This window comes from Branchiostoma belcheri, unplaced genomic scaffold, assembly GCF_001625305.1.
Source record: "Branchiostoma belcheri isolate BF01 breed outbred unplaced genomic scaffold, Haploidv18h27 scaffold174, whole genome shotgun sequence".
Taxonomy (NCBI): domain Eukaryota; kingdom Metazoa; phylum Chordata; class Leptocardii; order Amphioxiformes; family Branchiostomatidae; genus Branchiostoma; species Branchiostoma belcheri.
This window is the reverse complement of record NW_017803202.1, coordinates 369,279-385,839: the sequence shown is the minus strand read 5'-3', so window position 1 is coordinate 385,839 and position 16,561 is coordinate 369,279. Positions and strand designations below refer to the sequence as shown.

The 16,561-nt window shown below is 42.0% G+C and overlaps 2 protein-coding genes across 3 annotated transcripts in view; one reads left to right on the top strand and one right to left on the bottom strand.

The window, feature by feature from the left end:
* Positions 1-1,562: 1,562 nt before the first annotated feature.
* LOC109467068 (superkiller viralicidic activity 2-like 2) overlaps positions 1,563-16,561 on the bottom strand; it is a 26,678-nt gene continuing 11,679 nt past the window's right edge. Inside the window, exons 17-25 of one of the 2 annotated variants that reach the window (XM_019764972.1) lie at positions 16,174-16,416; positions 15,792-15,884; positions 15,222-15,317; positions 14,503-14,666; positions 13,875-13,980; positions 11,642-11,698; positions 10,978-11,140; positions 2,412-2,516; positions 1,563-1,726 (exon numbers count right to left, since the gene is read on the bottom strand). In XM_019764972.1, coding sequence (XP_019620531.1) covers positions 1,674-1,726; positions 2,412-2,516; positions 10,978-11,140; positions 11,642-11,698; positions 13,875-13,980; positions 14,503-14,666; positions 15,222-15,317; positions 15,792-15,884; positions 16,174-16,416 — 1,080 coding nt within the window. In that variant the 3' untranslated portion in view covers positions 1,563-1,673. Of the gene's footprint in view, positions 1,727-2,411; positions 2,517-10,977; positions 11,141-11,170; positions 11,266-11,641; positions 11,699-13,874; positions 13,981-14,502; positions 14,667-15,221; positions 15,318-15,791; positions 15,885-16,173; positions 16,417-16,561 lie in introns of those variants that run through there. The other variant, XM_019764973.1, reaches the window with a different exon arrangement.
* Positions 3,749-9,133, top strand: LOC109467067. The gene is given in 5 exon segments (XM_019764971.1): positions 3,749-4,574; positions 4,803-4,900; positions 5,069-5,175; positions 5,361-8,939; positions 8,942-9,133. Coding segments are annotated over 5 exon segments (4,566 nt in total). The 5' UTR covers positions 3,749-3,881; the 3' UTR covers positions 9,031-9,133.

The following is a 16,561-nucleotide window of genomic DNA, read 5'->3' as shown; positions in this document are numbered from 1 at the left end:
TGCGAAAAACTGAAAAACCTTTCACAAATCGTAGCCTCCAACAGGCCTTTTTATGGGGATTTCAGATAGTAGAATGGCATAAATATGGTCCACGGGGCCAGAAGAGTGAGCCCGCCGTTTAGCGTCACATTTTCACGCAAATGAACTCTTCTGATGGGGTCTACAACTCCGCAAAACGAGCCGCAAGAACAGCTGCATGATTGTAATGGTGGAGAAAGGTAAGTAGCTGCAGTACCTTCAACTGCCACTGGGCGGCGCTAAATTGAGACCGTGTCATGGTCAGATGCAGCAGTTTTAGATGGAGGCCAGTGATTGCAGTACCTCAACTCGCCACTAGTCGGCGCTTTATGGACACCGTGTTCAACCGCCATAGGAACGTTACTCATACTGCACTCTGAATTTATCCCGTTAGGCGAAGCCTTAGGAAAAGTATTTTCTGAGTCAAAATATATCAATTTATCATCTTAATCAAAATTTGTACAGTAAGAGACATAGAATGGAATTGATTAGGACTAAATAAGGCCCTACACCACACACATTTCCTACCACCCCATATCTGCTTGGAGATTTGGTCTTACTGACAGTGTGTTACAATCTACCACCCCATATCTGCTTGGAGATTAAGCCTTACTGACAGTTGGGGTGTTACAATCTACCACCCCATATCTGCTTGGAGATTTGGTCTTACTGACAGTGTGTTACAATCTACCACCCCATATCTGCTTGGAGATTAGGCCTTACTGACAGTGTGTTACAATCTACCACCCCATATCTGCTTGGAGATTTGGTCTTACTGACAGTGTGTTACAATCTACCACCCCATATCTGCTTGGAGATTTGGTCTTACTGACAGTGTGTTACAATCTACCACCCCATATCTGCTTGGAGATGAGGCCTTACTGACAGTTGGGGTGTTACAATCTACCACCCCATATCTGCTTGGAAAGAGTTATCCATAGTTTAGAATCAAGTTTATGTTTTATTGAAGGCATTATATTTTAATTAGATATTAAACAGTGTGATGTGGCTTCTTAACTTAACTTAATAACAAAAACAACAATTTTACAGAATAAGCCTTGTATTGAAAAGTTACTAATTATTCAATACAGCAATACAATTTGTTTGACTACAAATACATAATCATACATTTTACTTCTTATTTGAACGTTTCATTCAAAATCCAGTAACATGGTGTCCTAGTTTCAGAAGAAGTGTCCTACAAAATCAGCAATGGCTACATTAATAGAATGGCAGACTATTACATGTACATGACACTGTTTTTTTTCAGAGCTGTGTATATAGATGTACGAAATCATTTTTTTACTGTCCATGACACTTTACACATCTCAATTACAACTACAGCACATGTACAGTGGTATGGACAATAGCAAATTAAACCTGTAAGTTGTTTTGTGGTATTGCTAACTGTACATAGAGATCTACTTGCTTGCTTCGTGAACATTTTTAAGCAGGAATAAACAATGAATAAAAAACTAGAACCACTGTGAGAAACCAAGCCATTGACTTTCCCCTCAGACTCTATTTGATCTTGATATATATTTATATCAGATCTTTTAGTTCAGGATTTTTTTGGCAAAACCCACGAACATACAAGTTAAATCTGTGCAATAAGATGAAGTACTAAAACTACAGCAACAGGATCACTGTGATGTTCACAGGTACAGGCTGGCTGCAAACACGATGTCTCTCTTGATCTTGGTGATGCCTGCAGAAATACAGCAAAACGAAATACTGTGATCAGAACACAAGAAAAATACCCTTCAACTACCTAAATTATTATGTACACTTGTTGAAGGAATGATTATTGTTGATACTTACAAAATGTACATGAAATGATTGAGTGAGATTGATTGATTGATTGATTGATTGATTGATTGATTGATTGATTCAGTGGGTGAGTGAGTGAGGGTGGGTGAGTGGATGAGAGAGTGTTAGTGTGTGAGTGAGTGATTGTGTGTGTGATTGAGTGAGTGAGTGAGTGAATATTTAAATGAATTAGAACAGAAGCATGACAAAATTGCAGTGATTTGGTGAAATATGAAGCATTACATTTTGGAGAAAAACTATCTCAGATTCTTTGTTCATTGTATCATCAAACATCTAATAAAGTATATACATGTAGCTTTGTGTCAAACATTTCCACAAACATGTCATTGACAAATGAGGCTGCAAACAAAGTTACAGTAATCTCCAAGCAGATCCTATTGCAAAAATAGAGTATACGATTGGCCAGAGAGGGACTATGAGCATTGGTGGGGTAGCGACAAAAAAACAGGCCATATATAAAAAGCTAATTAGAATATAAGGATCATTCCCCCACAACCTCTGCTTGGAGAGTAAGTTACAGAAAATAAATGTTATCCAGACAAGAAAAATGAACAAAAATGTACCGTCAGCAAACTTGTTCTCTAGCTCAGTGTTCCCGATGGCCTTGGCGGCGTGGCACATTTCCCTCATCAACTCCTCCAGCCTTCTCATGCACCGGATTATACTTCCTGGGAATAATAACAAAAGAACAGTCAATCGTGTATACACAATGCCACCTAGCAGGACATGATGGTACTGCAGTACAGTTAACAAGTGACACATTTCTCGCATCAACTCCTCCAGCCTTCTCATGCACCGGATTATACTTCCTGGGGATAATAACAGAGGAACAGTCAACCATGTATACATGATGCCACCTGGCAGGATATGATGGTACTGCAGTACAGTTAACAAGTGGCACATTTCTCGCATCAACTCCTCCAGCCTTCTCATGCACCGGATTATACTTCCTGGGGATAATAACAAAAGAACAGTCAGGTACACAATGCCACCTAGCAGAATCTGATGGTACTGCAGCATGGGTTAAAACATGTAACGCTATCAGGACTAGGTGTTTTCACTTCGATGAAGGTTAGACATCCAGGTAATAATACATGCCAAAAAACAGATACTCAAGCAACTGGAAATAACTTTGTAAACAGTCAGATGTTTCATGTAGCATCCACTACCTTTCGTCAGGGACACTGGAGAATTGTTAGGAAACACAGGTTTAAGTCTCGGTGTTTTCAGTTTACTTAGTATGAAAAGTACATGTATATTCAGACCCCAGAATGACTCAAATTAGGAAGTTACAGCAGTGAAACTTCAAGCAGCAAATGATTGACCTACAGAATAATCCTCACTCTAGTTTTTGTTGTGTCCGTGAGCTTTTGGCAAGTATAACCTCCTTAACAGGCCCTACCATTTTTTATCTTATAGCAATGTATCACTTCTATTTGTCCTCTTTTTTTTTATTATGCTGAACTAAGGAACCAAGTACAAATAAAAGTAATAAAATAGCTCCAGTTGTACAGACTTAAAGGAGGCTACAGTAAGCTCTGTGCCTGATTGTGACAGGACCCAGGGGCCAAAGGTGTAACATGTTACTTAATGATTAACTAAGTCATAATAAAAACAGGTGACGTAGGCATGAGATAATGGAAAGTCCCCAGTGGCGCAGTAAAATTCAGAGGTGAAACCCAGAACTTTCACCAGTACAGGGAGGAACAGACAAGTCTCTACCCAGGTAGGAGCAAAGGTGTGGATTCTCATATATCCAGGTGAGATTTAGACTTGCTTATCTTCATAAATTAAAGGCACAACAGTTTTTTTAAGCTTCCTCTAGATGCAAACCAATCAAAGTACAAGCTGTTACACTATATACCATATAGGTTTTTAATTGAATTAATGGGTCGAGTGCATGGAAGGAAACAATTTCTATTTTCAACAAAATTTTTATTTTCAAATGATTTCCATTGTAAAATGTCACTAGCAAATGTACTTTGTTTCCTTTATTAAGGAGTGCCGCCCAATCATTGGGATGCGAAGGGAAAATGTCAGACACTAACATAACCTCCCTGGTAGAAAAGCTACAGAACTTGGAGTTGTCCCTCACAAGTCAACATGGACAAGAACTCGGGTATGGACAAGCTCTGAGAGAAGCCATTCTTAAAAAGGATGACTTTATGGAAGTAGAAGTCCTGAAAAGTCTTGGAGACCTGCGTCTTGAGAAAGCCAAGCTCAGTAAAGATTCAGCAGAGTTTGACAAGGCTGCTGCCCTGTATTCTGCTGCCTTACGGCGCTGCAAAGATCCAGACGTGGGAGAAACAGTGGAACATCGTATCCGCTACATGAAGAAACTCTCCAGACAGCTGCTGCAGGGGTACAGTCCACACTTCCGGTGGCTGTCACCAGACTACTGGGGCCCTGCTGACAGTAATGCCTTAAGGGTGGCAGGGATTTGTGACAAACTGGACAGAAGTGTCAGAAATTCCTTTGAACAGACTTACACAGAAGCATTAGTGACTGCAATTGGGAACAGTGACATGTTCTTGGAGCTTGAGGTTCTAAAATCCCTCGGAGATTTCTACCTCGAGAAAGGCAAGACAACCTCTGATGTATCCCAGTTCTCCAAGGCAGCTGCCATGTACAACAAGGCCCTGACAACATGTGGAGATCCTGAGACAAAAGTGACTCTGGAACATCGTATTCAATACATGGAGAAGATCAGGGAAGCAGTGAAAAAGGTGAGAGCTTATAATTATCAGTAGCAGCCATGTAGAATTATTGCAAAAATTATAGTCAAAACATTAAGCTACTTTCCATACAGACATAATATATATATATTAGACAATATAAGTTATTACACTACTACAGAATACAATGTAGCAATTGACAGTGGCAGAAGCCAACATAGGACACTGTAGATACATGTACAATGCATTATATTGACAAATGTGACTTAAATCACACAGAAACCATCATCAAATAAACCAAGAGAAAGGGAACAACACATGTGGCACCATTCTGGGAACACTACTGTAACTGAGGACTATCAAGGCAGAACAGAGAGGTGGGTAATTCAAATACATGTACATGTCCTAGAAACTTAGATTTTAAGTCACTATGCAAAAAAAAACATTCATTCATAATATTATAGAGCATTAAAATGTTCATATTATGATAACATGTAATAAGTCTCCAAACACTAATAACTCAAGTCGCCTTTTTTTATTTTCAGAGAATACAACAACCACCTTAAGAAAGGAGACTCCTCCCTTGCCAGAACAGACCTGGACTCAGCAGAGCAGCACTTTGCAGCTGCACTCAAGACAGTACATGTGAGAGGTAAGGGGGAAACCTAGTATATGATAAACATGAAACTGTACTGCTGGCCTGTGGGGTCTGGGGTAAATCCTTTGTAAATTAGCAAGCCTCACTAGTTTGTGATACATGTAATACCGGTAGGTTTAACATTTTTTCAAGAAAACCTCAGATATGATATCCATAACAATGAAGTTGTTTCTCCCCAGACCCCACAGCCCAGCAGTACCAGAGAGAGGTGGAGCCCCTGTGCAAGTTGGGGGATGTCTACAGTAAGCAAGGTCAGCAGACAGGAGACGGGGGAGACTTTGTCAAAGCAGCAGCACTCTACAATGCAGCAATAGCCAGGTCAGAGGATCAAGTCCTCAATGGTAACTTAGCAACAGCTTTTAGAGAAGTAGAGAAGTTGTTTCTGAAATGTATCTTAGTTGTTGATTGTGTAGCTCAAGATAACACAGAAACACACAAGAAACAGCTGAAGGAGATGCGGGACCAGATCAAGCTGGAGATGAAAGCCATTGACCAGCAGCTGGATCCCTATGTACATGATGAGGACGACCCATGTGTCAGAGAGATAGAGGCAAAACGAGCTCAGGCTGTCAGGCAGCTGTTTGAGAAAATTGCACAACAAAGGAAGGAGTTCATCAGCCTGCTTGTAGAAGAGTGTATTGGGTTAATGGGTCCCCCTCCCTGTAAGTATGCCCTGATGGGTTTGGGTTCACAGGCCACAGGACTGGTAACTCCATACTCAGACCTGGAGTTTGCCATCTTGGTAGAAGAGGAAAGTGAAGAATGTCTTGTGTATTTCCGTAACCTCACCCACTACCTACACCTCAAGGTGGTCAACCTGGGAGAAACCATTCTCCCAGCACTGGGAATAAAATCTCTCAATGACTTCTACTCTAAAAATCCACTTGACAACTGGTACTATGACTCTGTTACACCACGTGGGTTTGCATTTGATGGTTCCATGCCAAAGGCAAGCAAGACTCCACTGGGCAGGCACGGAACTAAGAATGAACCACCCAGTGAACTCATCTGCACCCCACAAAACATGGTTTCCAAGCTACAAAAGGATGTCACAGTATACCTAAAGAAAGGATATCACCTTTCCACTATCTTGAGAAACCCATGCCTGATAACAGGGGACCAGGATTTGATTGACAAATACATGACCAACACAGTGGAGATACTGCAAGCTGATGGGGGTAAAATGGCTCAACAACTGGCACAAGAGATAAGGACAGAAAATACAGAAAGGATCAGCAATGAGGAAACAATTACAGCAAGGCTGATTGATGTAAAGAAAGAAATCTATCGCTTCCCAGCTGTAGCAGTGGACTGCTTGGCACTGTCTTCAGGCATCATACCTACCAGAGTTTGGGACACAATAGAAGAAATGGAAAACCAACAAGTGATCAGTCCCAACAATGCACACCACCTGACAGTGGTTACCAGCATCTCAGCAGAACTCAGGCTCAGAACGTACATCGCAAATGGTGGACAGAAGGAAAACCTGTCAGCTTTGGCCTCAATGGAAACAGGACAGCATGGACAGGAATCATTCCTACAAACCAGCAATGACATGCACACAGGTGCAGTGATACCAGTTTTCCACCTACCAAATGACCAACAGCTTTTCAGGTACTATCATACAGCAGTTCCTCTGAAAAGTGTTCTGCAGGAATGGTCTGAAAAGGAGCCTGTTCTTGATTCATTCCCTGGCCAAGATTTATACGACAATTCCCCAGGGGTACAAGGAATGATGTACTATGAGTTATGCAAATTTGAGAAGGCTATCAGCTGCTATCATGAGGCCCTGACGAAAGTGGTCGGGAATGACAGTGACAAATGGAAGCTGTTAAGTAACATTGGAAATGCTTATCACAGGGTAGGAGATTACAGTAATGAAATCAGTTACCATGAACAGGCACTGCAGATATGCAGGAGTATCTATGGTCAGAATAAAGCACATCCTGACACTGCCACCTCACTCAACAACCTGAGTGGACTCTGGCACCACTTGGGTGATTACAGGAAAGCAATCAGGTACAATGAACAGGCACTGCAAATGCGCAGGAGTATCTATGGTCAGAGTACAGAACATCCTGACATTGCCATGTCACTCAACAACCTGGGGTCAGCCTGGGGGCATCTAGGTGATTACAGCAAGGCAATCAGCTACCATGAACAGGCACTGCAGATGAAAAGGAGTGTCTATTGTCAGAGTACAGCACATCATGACATTGCCACCTCACTCATCAGCCTGGGGTCATGCTGTCACAACCTGGGTGATCACAGGTCAGCAATCAGCTACCATGAACAGGCACTAAAGATGTACAGAAGTATCTATGGTCAGGGTACAGCACATCCTCTCATTGCCACCTCACTCAACAGATTGGGGTCAGCCTGGAATGAACTGTGTGACTACAGGAAAGCAATCAGCTACCATGAACAGGCACTGCAGATCCACAGGGTTATCTACGGTCTAGGTACAGCACATCCTGACATAGCCGACTCACTCAACAACCTGGGAGGAGCCTGGCGTAAAATGAATGATCACAGGAAAGCAGTCAGCTACTATGAACAGGCACTGCAGATGCATAGAAGTATCTATGGTCAGGGTACAGCACATCCTGACATTGCCACCTCACTCAACAGCCGGGGAAGAATCTGGCAACAACTGGGTGATCACAGGGAAGCAATCAGCTACCATGAACAGGCACTGCAGATGCAAAAGAGTATCTATGGTCAGGGCACAGAACATCCTGACATTGCTGGCTCACTCATCAACCTGGGGTCAGCCTGGGGTAACCTAGGTGATTACCCAAAATCAATCAGTTACTATGAACAGGCACTGCAGATGCAAAGGAGTATATATGGTCAGAGTACACCACATCCTGACATTGCCACCTCACTCAACAACCTGGGGTTAGCCTGTGGTGAACTGGGTGATTACAAGAGAGCAGTCAGTTACCACGAACAGGCACTGCAGATGTACAGGATTATCTATGGTCAGACTAAAGCACATCTTTACATTGCCACCTCACTCAACAACCTAGGGTCAGACTGGTACCAACAAGGTGATTACAAGAAAGCAATCAGCTACTATGAACAGGCCCTGCAAATGCACAGGAATATACATGGTCAGAGTAAAGCACATCTTCACATTGCCTACTCACTCAACAACCTGGGGTCAGCCTGGAAAGAGCTAGGTGATTATAGGAAATCAATTTACTATCATGAACAGGCATTACAGATGTGCAGGAGTATCTATGGTCAGACTAAAGCACATCTTGACATTGCCACCTCATTCAACAACCTGGGGAGAGCCTGGCACGACCTGGGTGATTACAGGAAAGCAATCAGCTACTATGAACGAGCACTGCAGATGCTCAAAAGCATCTATGGTCAGGGTATATCACATCCTCACATTGCCACCTCACTCAACAACCTAGGGACAGCTTGGAGTTACCTGGGTGATTACAGGAAAGCAATTAGCTACTATGAACAGGCACTACAGATGGACAGAAGTATCTACGGTCAGAGTACAGCACATCCTCTCATTGCCTCCACACTCAACAACCTGGGAGAAGCCTGGCGTAATCTGGGTGATTACAGAAAAGCTATGAGCTACTATGAACAGGCACTACAGATGCAAAGGAGTATCTACAGTCCAAGTACAGAACATCCTGACATTGTTGCCACACTCAACAACCTGGGGTTAGTCTGTAGTGAACTTGACGATTTCAGAAAAGCAATCAACTACCATGAACAGGCACTGCAGATGAACAGGAGTATCTATGGTCCGAGTACACCACATCCTCAATGTGCTACTATTCTCAACAACCTGGGAGGAGCCTGGTACCACCTGGGTGAGTACAGGAAAGCTATTGGCTACCAAGAACAGGCATTGCAAATGCGCAGGACTATCTATGGTCAGAATGCAGTACATCCTAACATTGCTTTGTCACTCGACAGCCTGGGGTCAGCCTGGTGTGAACTGGGTGATCACAGAAAAGCAATCAGCTACCATGAACAGGCACTGCAGATGCGCAGGAGTATGTACAGTCCATGTAAAGCACATCCTGACATAGCCGTGTCACTCATGAACCTGGGGGGAGCCTGGTACAAACTCGGTGATCACAAGAGAGGACTCAGGCACTTCCAACAAGCCTTGTGTATGGCAAAGCAGGTTTTTCATCAGGACAGAAATCATCCATTGATAAAAAAATTGAACATTGCCTGAATGACCAGTAACTCACCATAAACCATATTTTGCTTTTCTCTCAACCATTATGAGAAGCATTACACTACCATTAGACAGTGTCACTGTAACTAAACCAAAGCATGCAAGAAAACACTGAAACAGTTTACATGACCTGAAGTATGAGGACTGAAGCTATCATGTGTTTTACAGGACATTAATATTTGAAACATATACAACATATAAGAGACTCCAGAGACTACAAATTACAATGTACCTGATCAGTTGTAGCAAGCAACAAGACTGTGTACATCTTTAAGTTAGTTTCTTTGTCATATAATTGTAAATTCTGCCAACAAGCCTGATTTGTCAAGGTTTTATTCAAGTCTTACTTAAGAGTAATGAGTATGTCTTCAATATGTTGCTATGAAACTTGCTTCAAAAGTTATGTCTTGTTTAATAAGAAGTCCCAAGACACCTGACACTGAATTGCTTCTTTCAGGTATGTCAGACATTCTTTGAAACTTTGAAACTTTGAAACTTTATTCACACACCTTCTTGCAGACAATAAGTCTGAATTGACAGGTATTTACAATGAAATAGATTAAAAACGCTAAGGAGTTAAAATACATGTAGACAATCAAATTCAGTTTAAAATCAATAAATATGATAAAACTTGTATAGTCTATTATATATAATACAATTCATGAGGTCACGTCGGTATTTACAGATTGTCAGTTGAAGTGTTTGTTCAGCAAGTTTGTCATGTAAGGTATCGCAGAGTTTTTGTGGCGAGCTGTTCTACAGATGGGAATGTCCAGTTTGTTCGCACTACGTGTGTTTCTGCCGGATATCTGTTTACGGGATGGGGGTAACCAGTCACTGAATTCAGAGTTGAGGAGTTTCTTGGCGAAGGTGAGGCATAGGTGAGTACGTCGTTCTGCCAAGGAGTCAAGGTTCAGTGTAGACAGTGCTGAGGTGTAGTCTGTGTACTCTGTGCCCAGGATGATTCTGCATGCTCGTTTCTGTTGTCGTTCTAGTCTTGCAGACTGTGTACAGGTCAGGGCCGGGTGCCACACCGGTGCCGCGTATTCCATAGTGGGTCTGACGTAGACGATGTAGACGGTTGTGAGGTCTTGTGTAGTAACTCCAAACCTCTTCAGTCGGCGTAACAGGAACAGTTTTCTGTTTGAGGCGCTGATCATGTAATCTACTTGTATGTCCCATTTGAGGTCACTCTGTATGTGACCTCAAATGTGAACTCTGTATATTCTGGTTATGTTGCTGCCCTTGCTCTAAAAAGATATCAGTATGTCAGATTCTGTATTGTTAACATAAGGATAGCCTTATGATTGTACAATAACACATGCAAGGAAGTAACCATAATTCCCTTAATCTTTGCAGTAGCAAAAGGTCGCGGTCTGAGAAAAATGTTCAAGCTTGGGAACTATTTGTTCATGGTGGTGTCAGGTGATGAAAGAAGAAAGAAATTCTGTGAAAAAAAATTATTTGTTAACAGTAATAAGTTTGCAGAACAACCTGAAGTGACTGCAAAATCGGAAAAAATCATGAACTCAGAACTCCTCAACCCAGCTCCACCAAGAAGAAAAGGTTCTAACCTTCAAAGATGTCAGTCATCTTGCAGATCTGAGCGAAGGTCGCACCCTTGCTCCAGGCGTGACAGACATCCATCATGTGGGGGCGGAACGACTCCACGTACTCCTCCTCCTCTATAGACATCTTAGCCTCCGCAGACACCTTAGCAATCCTCCGCGCTGACTCCTAAAGTGGGGGTAGATTCGTCATCAATACCCATATCAAATTAAACAAATAACTTATAACTTTTCCTCCTCCTCAAGTGACATCTTAGCCTCCGCAGACACCTTAGCTATCCTCCTCGCTGACTCCTAAAGTGGGGGAGGATGTAAAATTAACTTTTCCTCCTCCTCAATTGAAATATTGGCCTCCCCTAAGCAGTCTACCTTTAAGTTAGCAATCCTTCTCACTGACTCCTAGAGAGAGGGTGGATATAAAATTAACTTTAACAAAAATGAGATTTGCAAAGAAACACTGTGTGACAGAGACCTAAGACTCCTGGCAGGGAAGAAGACACTGTGGAATGACACAAAGAAATACTGACTGAAAACATCATCATCATCATCATTCATTGGCCTGTCTCAGCTTGGGCTACGCTACATAATTAGTAAATAGTTTACTCCACATAGCCCTATACAAGACAAATCATCATAATGAACAAATAAACAAATAAACAAACAAACAAACCTGCATCTGTCTGAGGGGCCCGGCCAGCTCTTCTGTCAGTCTGGGCATCTCTGAAGCCTGGAGTAAAACACAGCCTCGTCAATATGCATAATTTTACAATGAACTTAGGGGACAAAATAATCATCGGAGAATCCCTTTCCCATCTATTGCAAAGGAAAAAAGTCCCATTGTAAAATTCAAAGCACAAAAACTTAAGAGAACAAGCGAAATAGGAAAAAGAACCTCCCTCCTCCCCCCAAAAGGAGAAAAAATTGTGTGAAGAAAACTTTAGTATAATTTTACAACACAGATACAGTCAAACCTGCCTATAGTGGTCACTCAAGGGACTGGCCAAATTTGACCACTATGGCCAGGTGACCACTATAGAGAAACAGCCGGTTAGTTGACCCCCCCCCCCCCAAAAAAACGGGACCACATGCTTTGAGTACCAACAGTGATGTCTTTATTCTGAAACATATGAATACATACATTTGCAAAGGTAAACCCCTTTTATATGTACATGTCTTAGTTCAATAATTTGTTGTTCTTTTGCTTTAGTTGTACTTTATTTTGTACTTGCTTGAAAAAAAAAGAAATACAGAAATATTGCATGGAAACATTAACTTGACATCAAAGATACATACACTCAACATATTCAGTTCATCTATTCTGGGACAATGAAACCATTCACATTAAAACATACAAAATCATTGGTTGTCATTTACAGTACTGTTCTTGTGTACATACTAGTACTACATGTGGCTAATGAAAAGAAAGCAAATCAAGCAACAAACTTTCAACTCCAAACAAATTTCTATTGACTGCAAACTCATTTCTAAGCTCAGGTTTCGACGATTTCTTCAAGCTCACTCTCTCTGCCAGTCCGATCACTTCCACCTTTTGGAATAAGTTCGGCGTGCGTCTTTCCGCTTTCGCCATCGTTTCTCCGCAATCGCCACGTTACTAGTAGTTGTCGTTGTTGTTAGTCGAAAAGTGGAAGAGAACGACATCGCCATGTTTTTGTTCTTTGGTGAACACTTGCTTCGCGCGATCGACATACGCCACAGCGAATTCCAACCACGTAAATAAGTTATTTTGTACCAAGATGCTGTCTATTTAGTTGACAGCAAAATAATTGTTCGTCAGTTGCCAGTTACTTTCCGTTTTTGGTCGTTTTTGAACATGAAAACTTAGCGAAAACTCTCCTTTGTTTACGGCTTGGGTTTCTCCCCGCGTGGGTTGTCTGCCTCTACCATTATGCCAATGTGGTAGTCAACAGAAAATTTTCTCCTTTCAGACTTATATCTTTCTAAAATATCCACTACAGTGTTAAATTTACATCTAAAATTACTTGTAGTAATGTATTTCAAATGTTTTCATAATGTAATTACGTCATTTGACGCTAATGAAGTTAAATAAAACTCGGTGTATCTACCTCCATAACAGTGGAGTCTCCGATGACCCCGATTGACCTCCCTCTGCAGCTAACATGCGCCATCTTGGAAAAATTAAAAACGCATTTTCGAGCCAAATTTCTTGAATTATGCCCATGAAAAACGGAAGCTATGCACATATCTACGCATTTCAAGGAATCGAGAAACCAAATATGGATAGTCTTAAGTTTTTTTGTAAAGATAATTGCCGTAATCTTCGCCGAGCGGCCGAGTCCATTGAAAGCTCCATGCGGCACGCACGGCACTGGTGTTGGGGAAAACGCAGATATCACACCCGCGACCGCAGAAACTTCGTGTCAAAAGCCAGTTTTCCTTTATTTCATACACATATGGAGTTTAATTTTCAGTTCACATTTTAGTAATGTAGCGATCGGAAAATTATCACAAGAATCATAACGGTCGTAGCCCGAGGTGGGGTGGTGTTACGGCCGTGGTGCTTAGCGGGTTACGGCCAGCCGCGACCGCAATCGGCGGTGTTTACATGCCGGCGGGACCGGAATGGGGTGACCGCTGACCGCGTTGAACAGTGACCGCTATAGACACGATTCTTAATGCTTACGTCAATGGGAAAAATTCAAGGGACCGGCAAAAACTGACCGCTATGGCCGAGTGACCACTATACAAAGGTGACCGCTAGTACAGGTTTGACTGTACTGTCATCATTATAATTCCTGACTCCTACCTCCCACAATTCATCATCTTGAGTCCTTTTTTTCTTAAAAGAACCAAATTTGTTGGAGTGACTTAAAGAAATCCTACTGTAGCTTTTTTAGTATCAGGCCTGACATTGTAAGACCCACCTTTTCTTGGAAGACGAAGACACTAAGAAGTGCCACACACTGGTGAGCATCAAGGTCATTGAAGACTCCGTTGAAGATCATCTCAGTAAGGAGCAGCTCATCGGCACTGGGGAGGAAAAATCAACTTTTTGTCATACAGGGGAATACAGGTATCATTATTGTGGAGAACCAGCACTAAGGTGAGGTACATTGTAGTTCATTCACAATTCTATGTCATTTCAACAAAACATCATGTGGTAACATTGCAAGGCATACAAAATTCATGGATACAACTGCACTTACCAAAGATACAAAGAGAGAAACTATGTGAAGTAAAGTACACAAACAACAAATATATTATGTTAAAATTAGCCAAGAATAACTTAGTATACAATGTCAATTTTCATGGAGTTTCATCTCTGCTGTAAGGTTGGCTTTTTGGTGTCATGAATAAAAATCATATTATGTACTGTACAAAACTGTGTCACACTTTGAGGCAGCTTAACAGGTAAAATCCATGAATATATCAAACAAACAAGCAAATAAACAAGCTCACCTGCTCATCTTGCAGGCGGTACAGTGTGTTAGACCTTGCTGAAGTTAATGGGTAATGCATGAACATAAACAAATAAACAAACAAACAGCAGACCTGCTGATCTCGCAGGCGACCCTCCCCTTCATCTCGATGACGTCAGCGGTCGTGGCGTATCCCAGTCTCCTCAGCACCCGCTTACGGCACTTCAGCTCGTCCATCTGGATAATCGTACGCGCCTTCTTCACTTCACGTTTGGCTGCCTTCAGCTCTCCAGCCAACTGTAACAAGAAAAGAAAGGTACAAAATGTAGTGTGTGATTTTGTACTTTTATACAGAAAACATGCACATATTTGGCTTAAGGCATGGGTGATTAAGTAGACCTGGAAATAATTTTTGTGAGCACTTTTTTCACTTCATTTTTGGCTGCCTTCAGGTCTCCTGCCAACTGGGGAAGGAAAAAAGTGAAGACTGTCTTTATCCAAACTATAAATATAAGTAAATATATCGTGAAGGTTTACCATGCATAGCGTTATTAATTGAATAACAACACTCAAAGTTCTTTATTCACAACCACTTGTGCACCAAGAGCTGACATCTTGATGGCCGTCTGTCATTTTCATCAGGGCAATTATGACTGGTTCCACTGGGCACTAAAGCTGTTACAGTACTGCTAACTAAGTTAGTAATGTTCAAGGGTAGTTCCAAATATAAGTAAAGTAAAGTAATTGTGACATCTTAGATATTGTTACAACAATAGTGAGATATGCAGTTCCAAAATTGTAAAGTACATGTACTGAATTGTATACAAGATGTAGGTTAATACCCAACCTTACCTGTGCCTTTTTCTCCACCAGTGAGTACAGTTCTGGCAGTCTCTGGTCAGAGTGGAGGGGGTGGGAGTACATACGGTGTTCAAATGCCTCAATTTTCTGTGGAAAAACAAAAACAAGGCTCATGAACAATTGTCTCAACTGACTATACATTCAATTTGGTATTTTACTGAACCTAGGAGGCCATTCTCATATACTGGTAATAAAACAAAGAAAGAGTGCCTTGATTTTCTGTGAAAGACAAAAACAGTGCATAGTATTACATGCATGTACAGTCAAATTCAGGTCTTATTTTGGGCTTTTATCTACTGCATAGTAGATTTAACATAATCTACTGTGAAACAACATGGGATAGGCAAGCATGAAGAGACCTGACCAGGAGGCTGATGACTGACAGACCAGAAGGTCTACATCAGGGAGAGGTGATAAAAAGGTGAGAAGATTTAACATAGAGAAGATGAAGAGGATCTTGCTTGCCTTTTGTGAGATTATGAACAATATGAACCAAACCGAGGAAGTTTGAATAGACTAAACATCTACACAGTTCTTTCTTAAGACCCCCCGCCTGCTCACCCTGACAGTAGTCTTGAGCTGGTCGTCCTTGATGCCCAGGTCTTCTATCGGGTCCAGCAGCGGAACACCGTGGGGGAATCTTCTCTGGACCTCCTGGAGAAAAAAACAACAGGAAATGTCAACATTTTTAAGCTTGTAAGATAAACAAGATCTCAAGTATAAGAGGCTATGAATAGTTGATTACTTGTTTTTCAGAAGTTCTCTTAAAAAGTGACTATTTCTATCCTATCTTCCTAGTCTTTAAAAAACTTTTTTCATTAAATAGAGAAAAATTCATAAAAAATTCACATGAAACTGAAGACAAATTGTAAATTCACATAAAGTCAAAGACCTCTGACCATTTAACCCTTGACCTCTAACCTCTAAAACCTTGACCCCTGACCTGTATGGACTTGAGCACGCTCTCCCGATTGTCCGGGGGTCGGAGGTCCTTGGGGATGTAGAGCCGCACGCTGCTGATGGAGCGGATCAGGTGAAGCATGATGGGAACCACCACCATCTCGCCCTTCTCCCCCGCCCTGCACGGCTTGGCAGACTCCGTGGAGGCGTTGCGGACAGACTCCTTAGAGCAGAGCAGCAGAACCTCTGCCACGTACAAGGGCTCCGCGGAGCTGTTGTTGGGGGCCTGGAGGGGAAAATACAGGGTTTGTTTCTGTACAAATGGCATTAGGGAATATGGTTGACTCCGTGGAGGCGTTGCGGACAGACTCCTTAGAGCAGAGCAGCAGAACCTCTGCCACGTACAGGGGCTCCGCGGAGCTGTTGTTGGG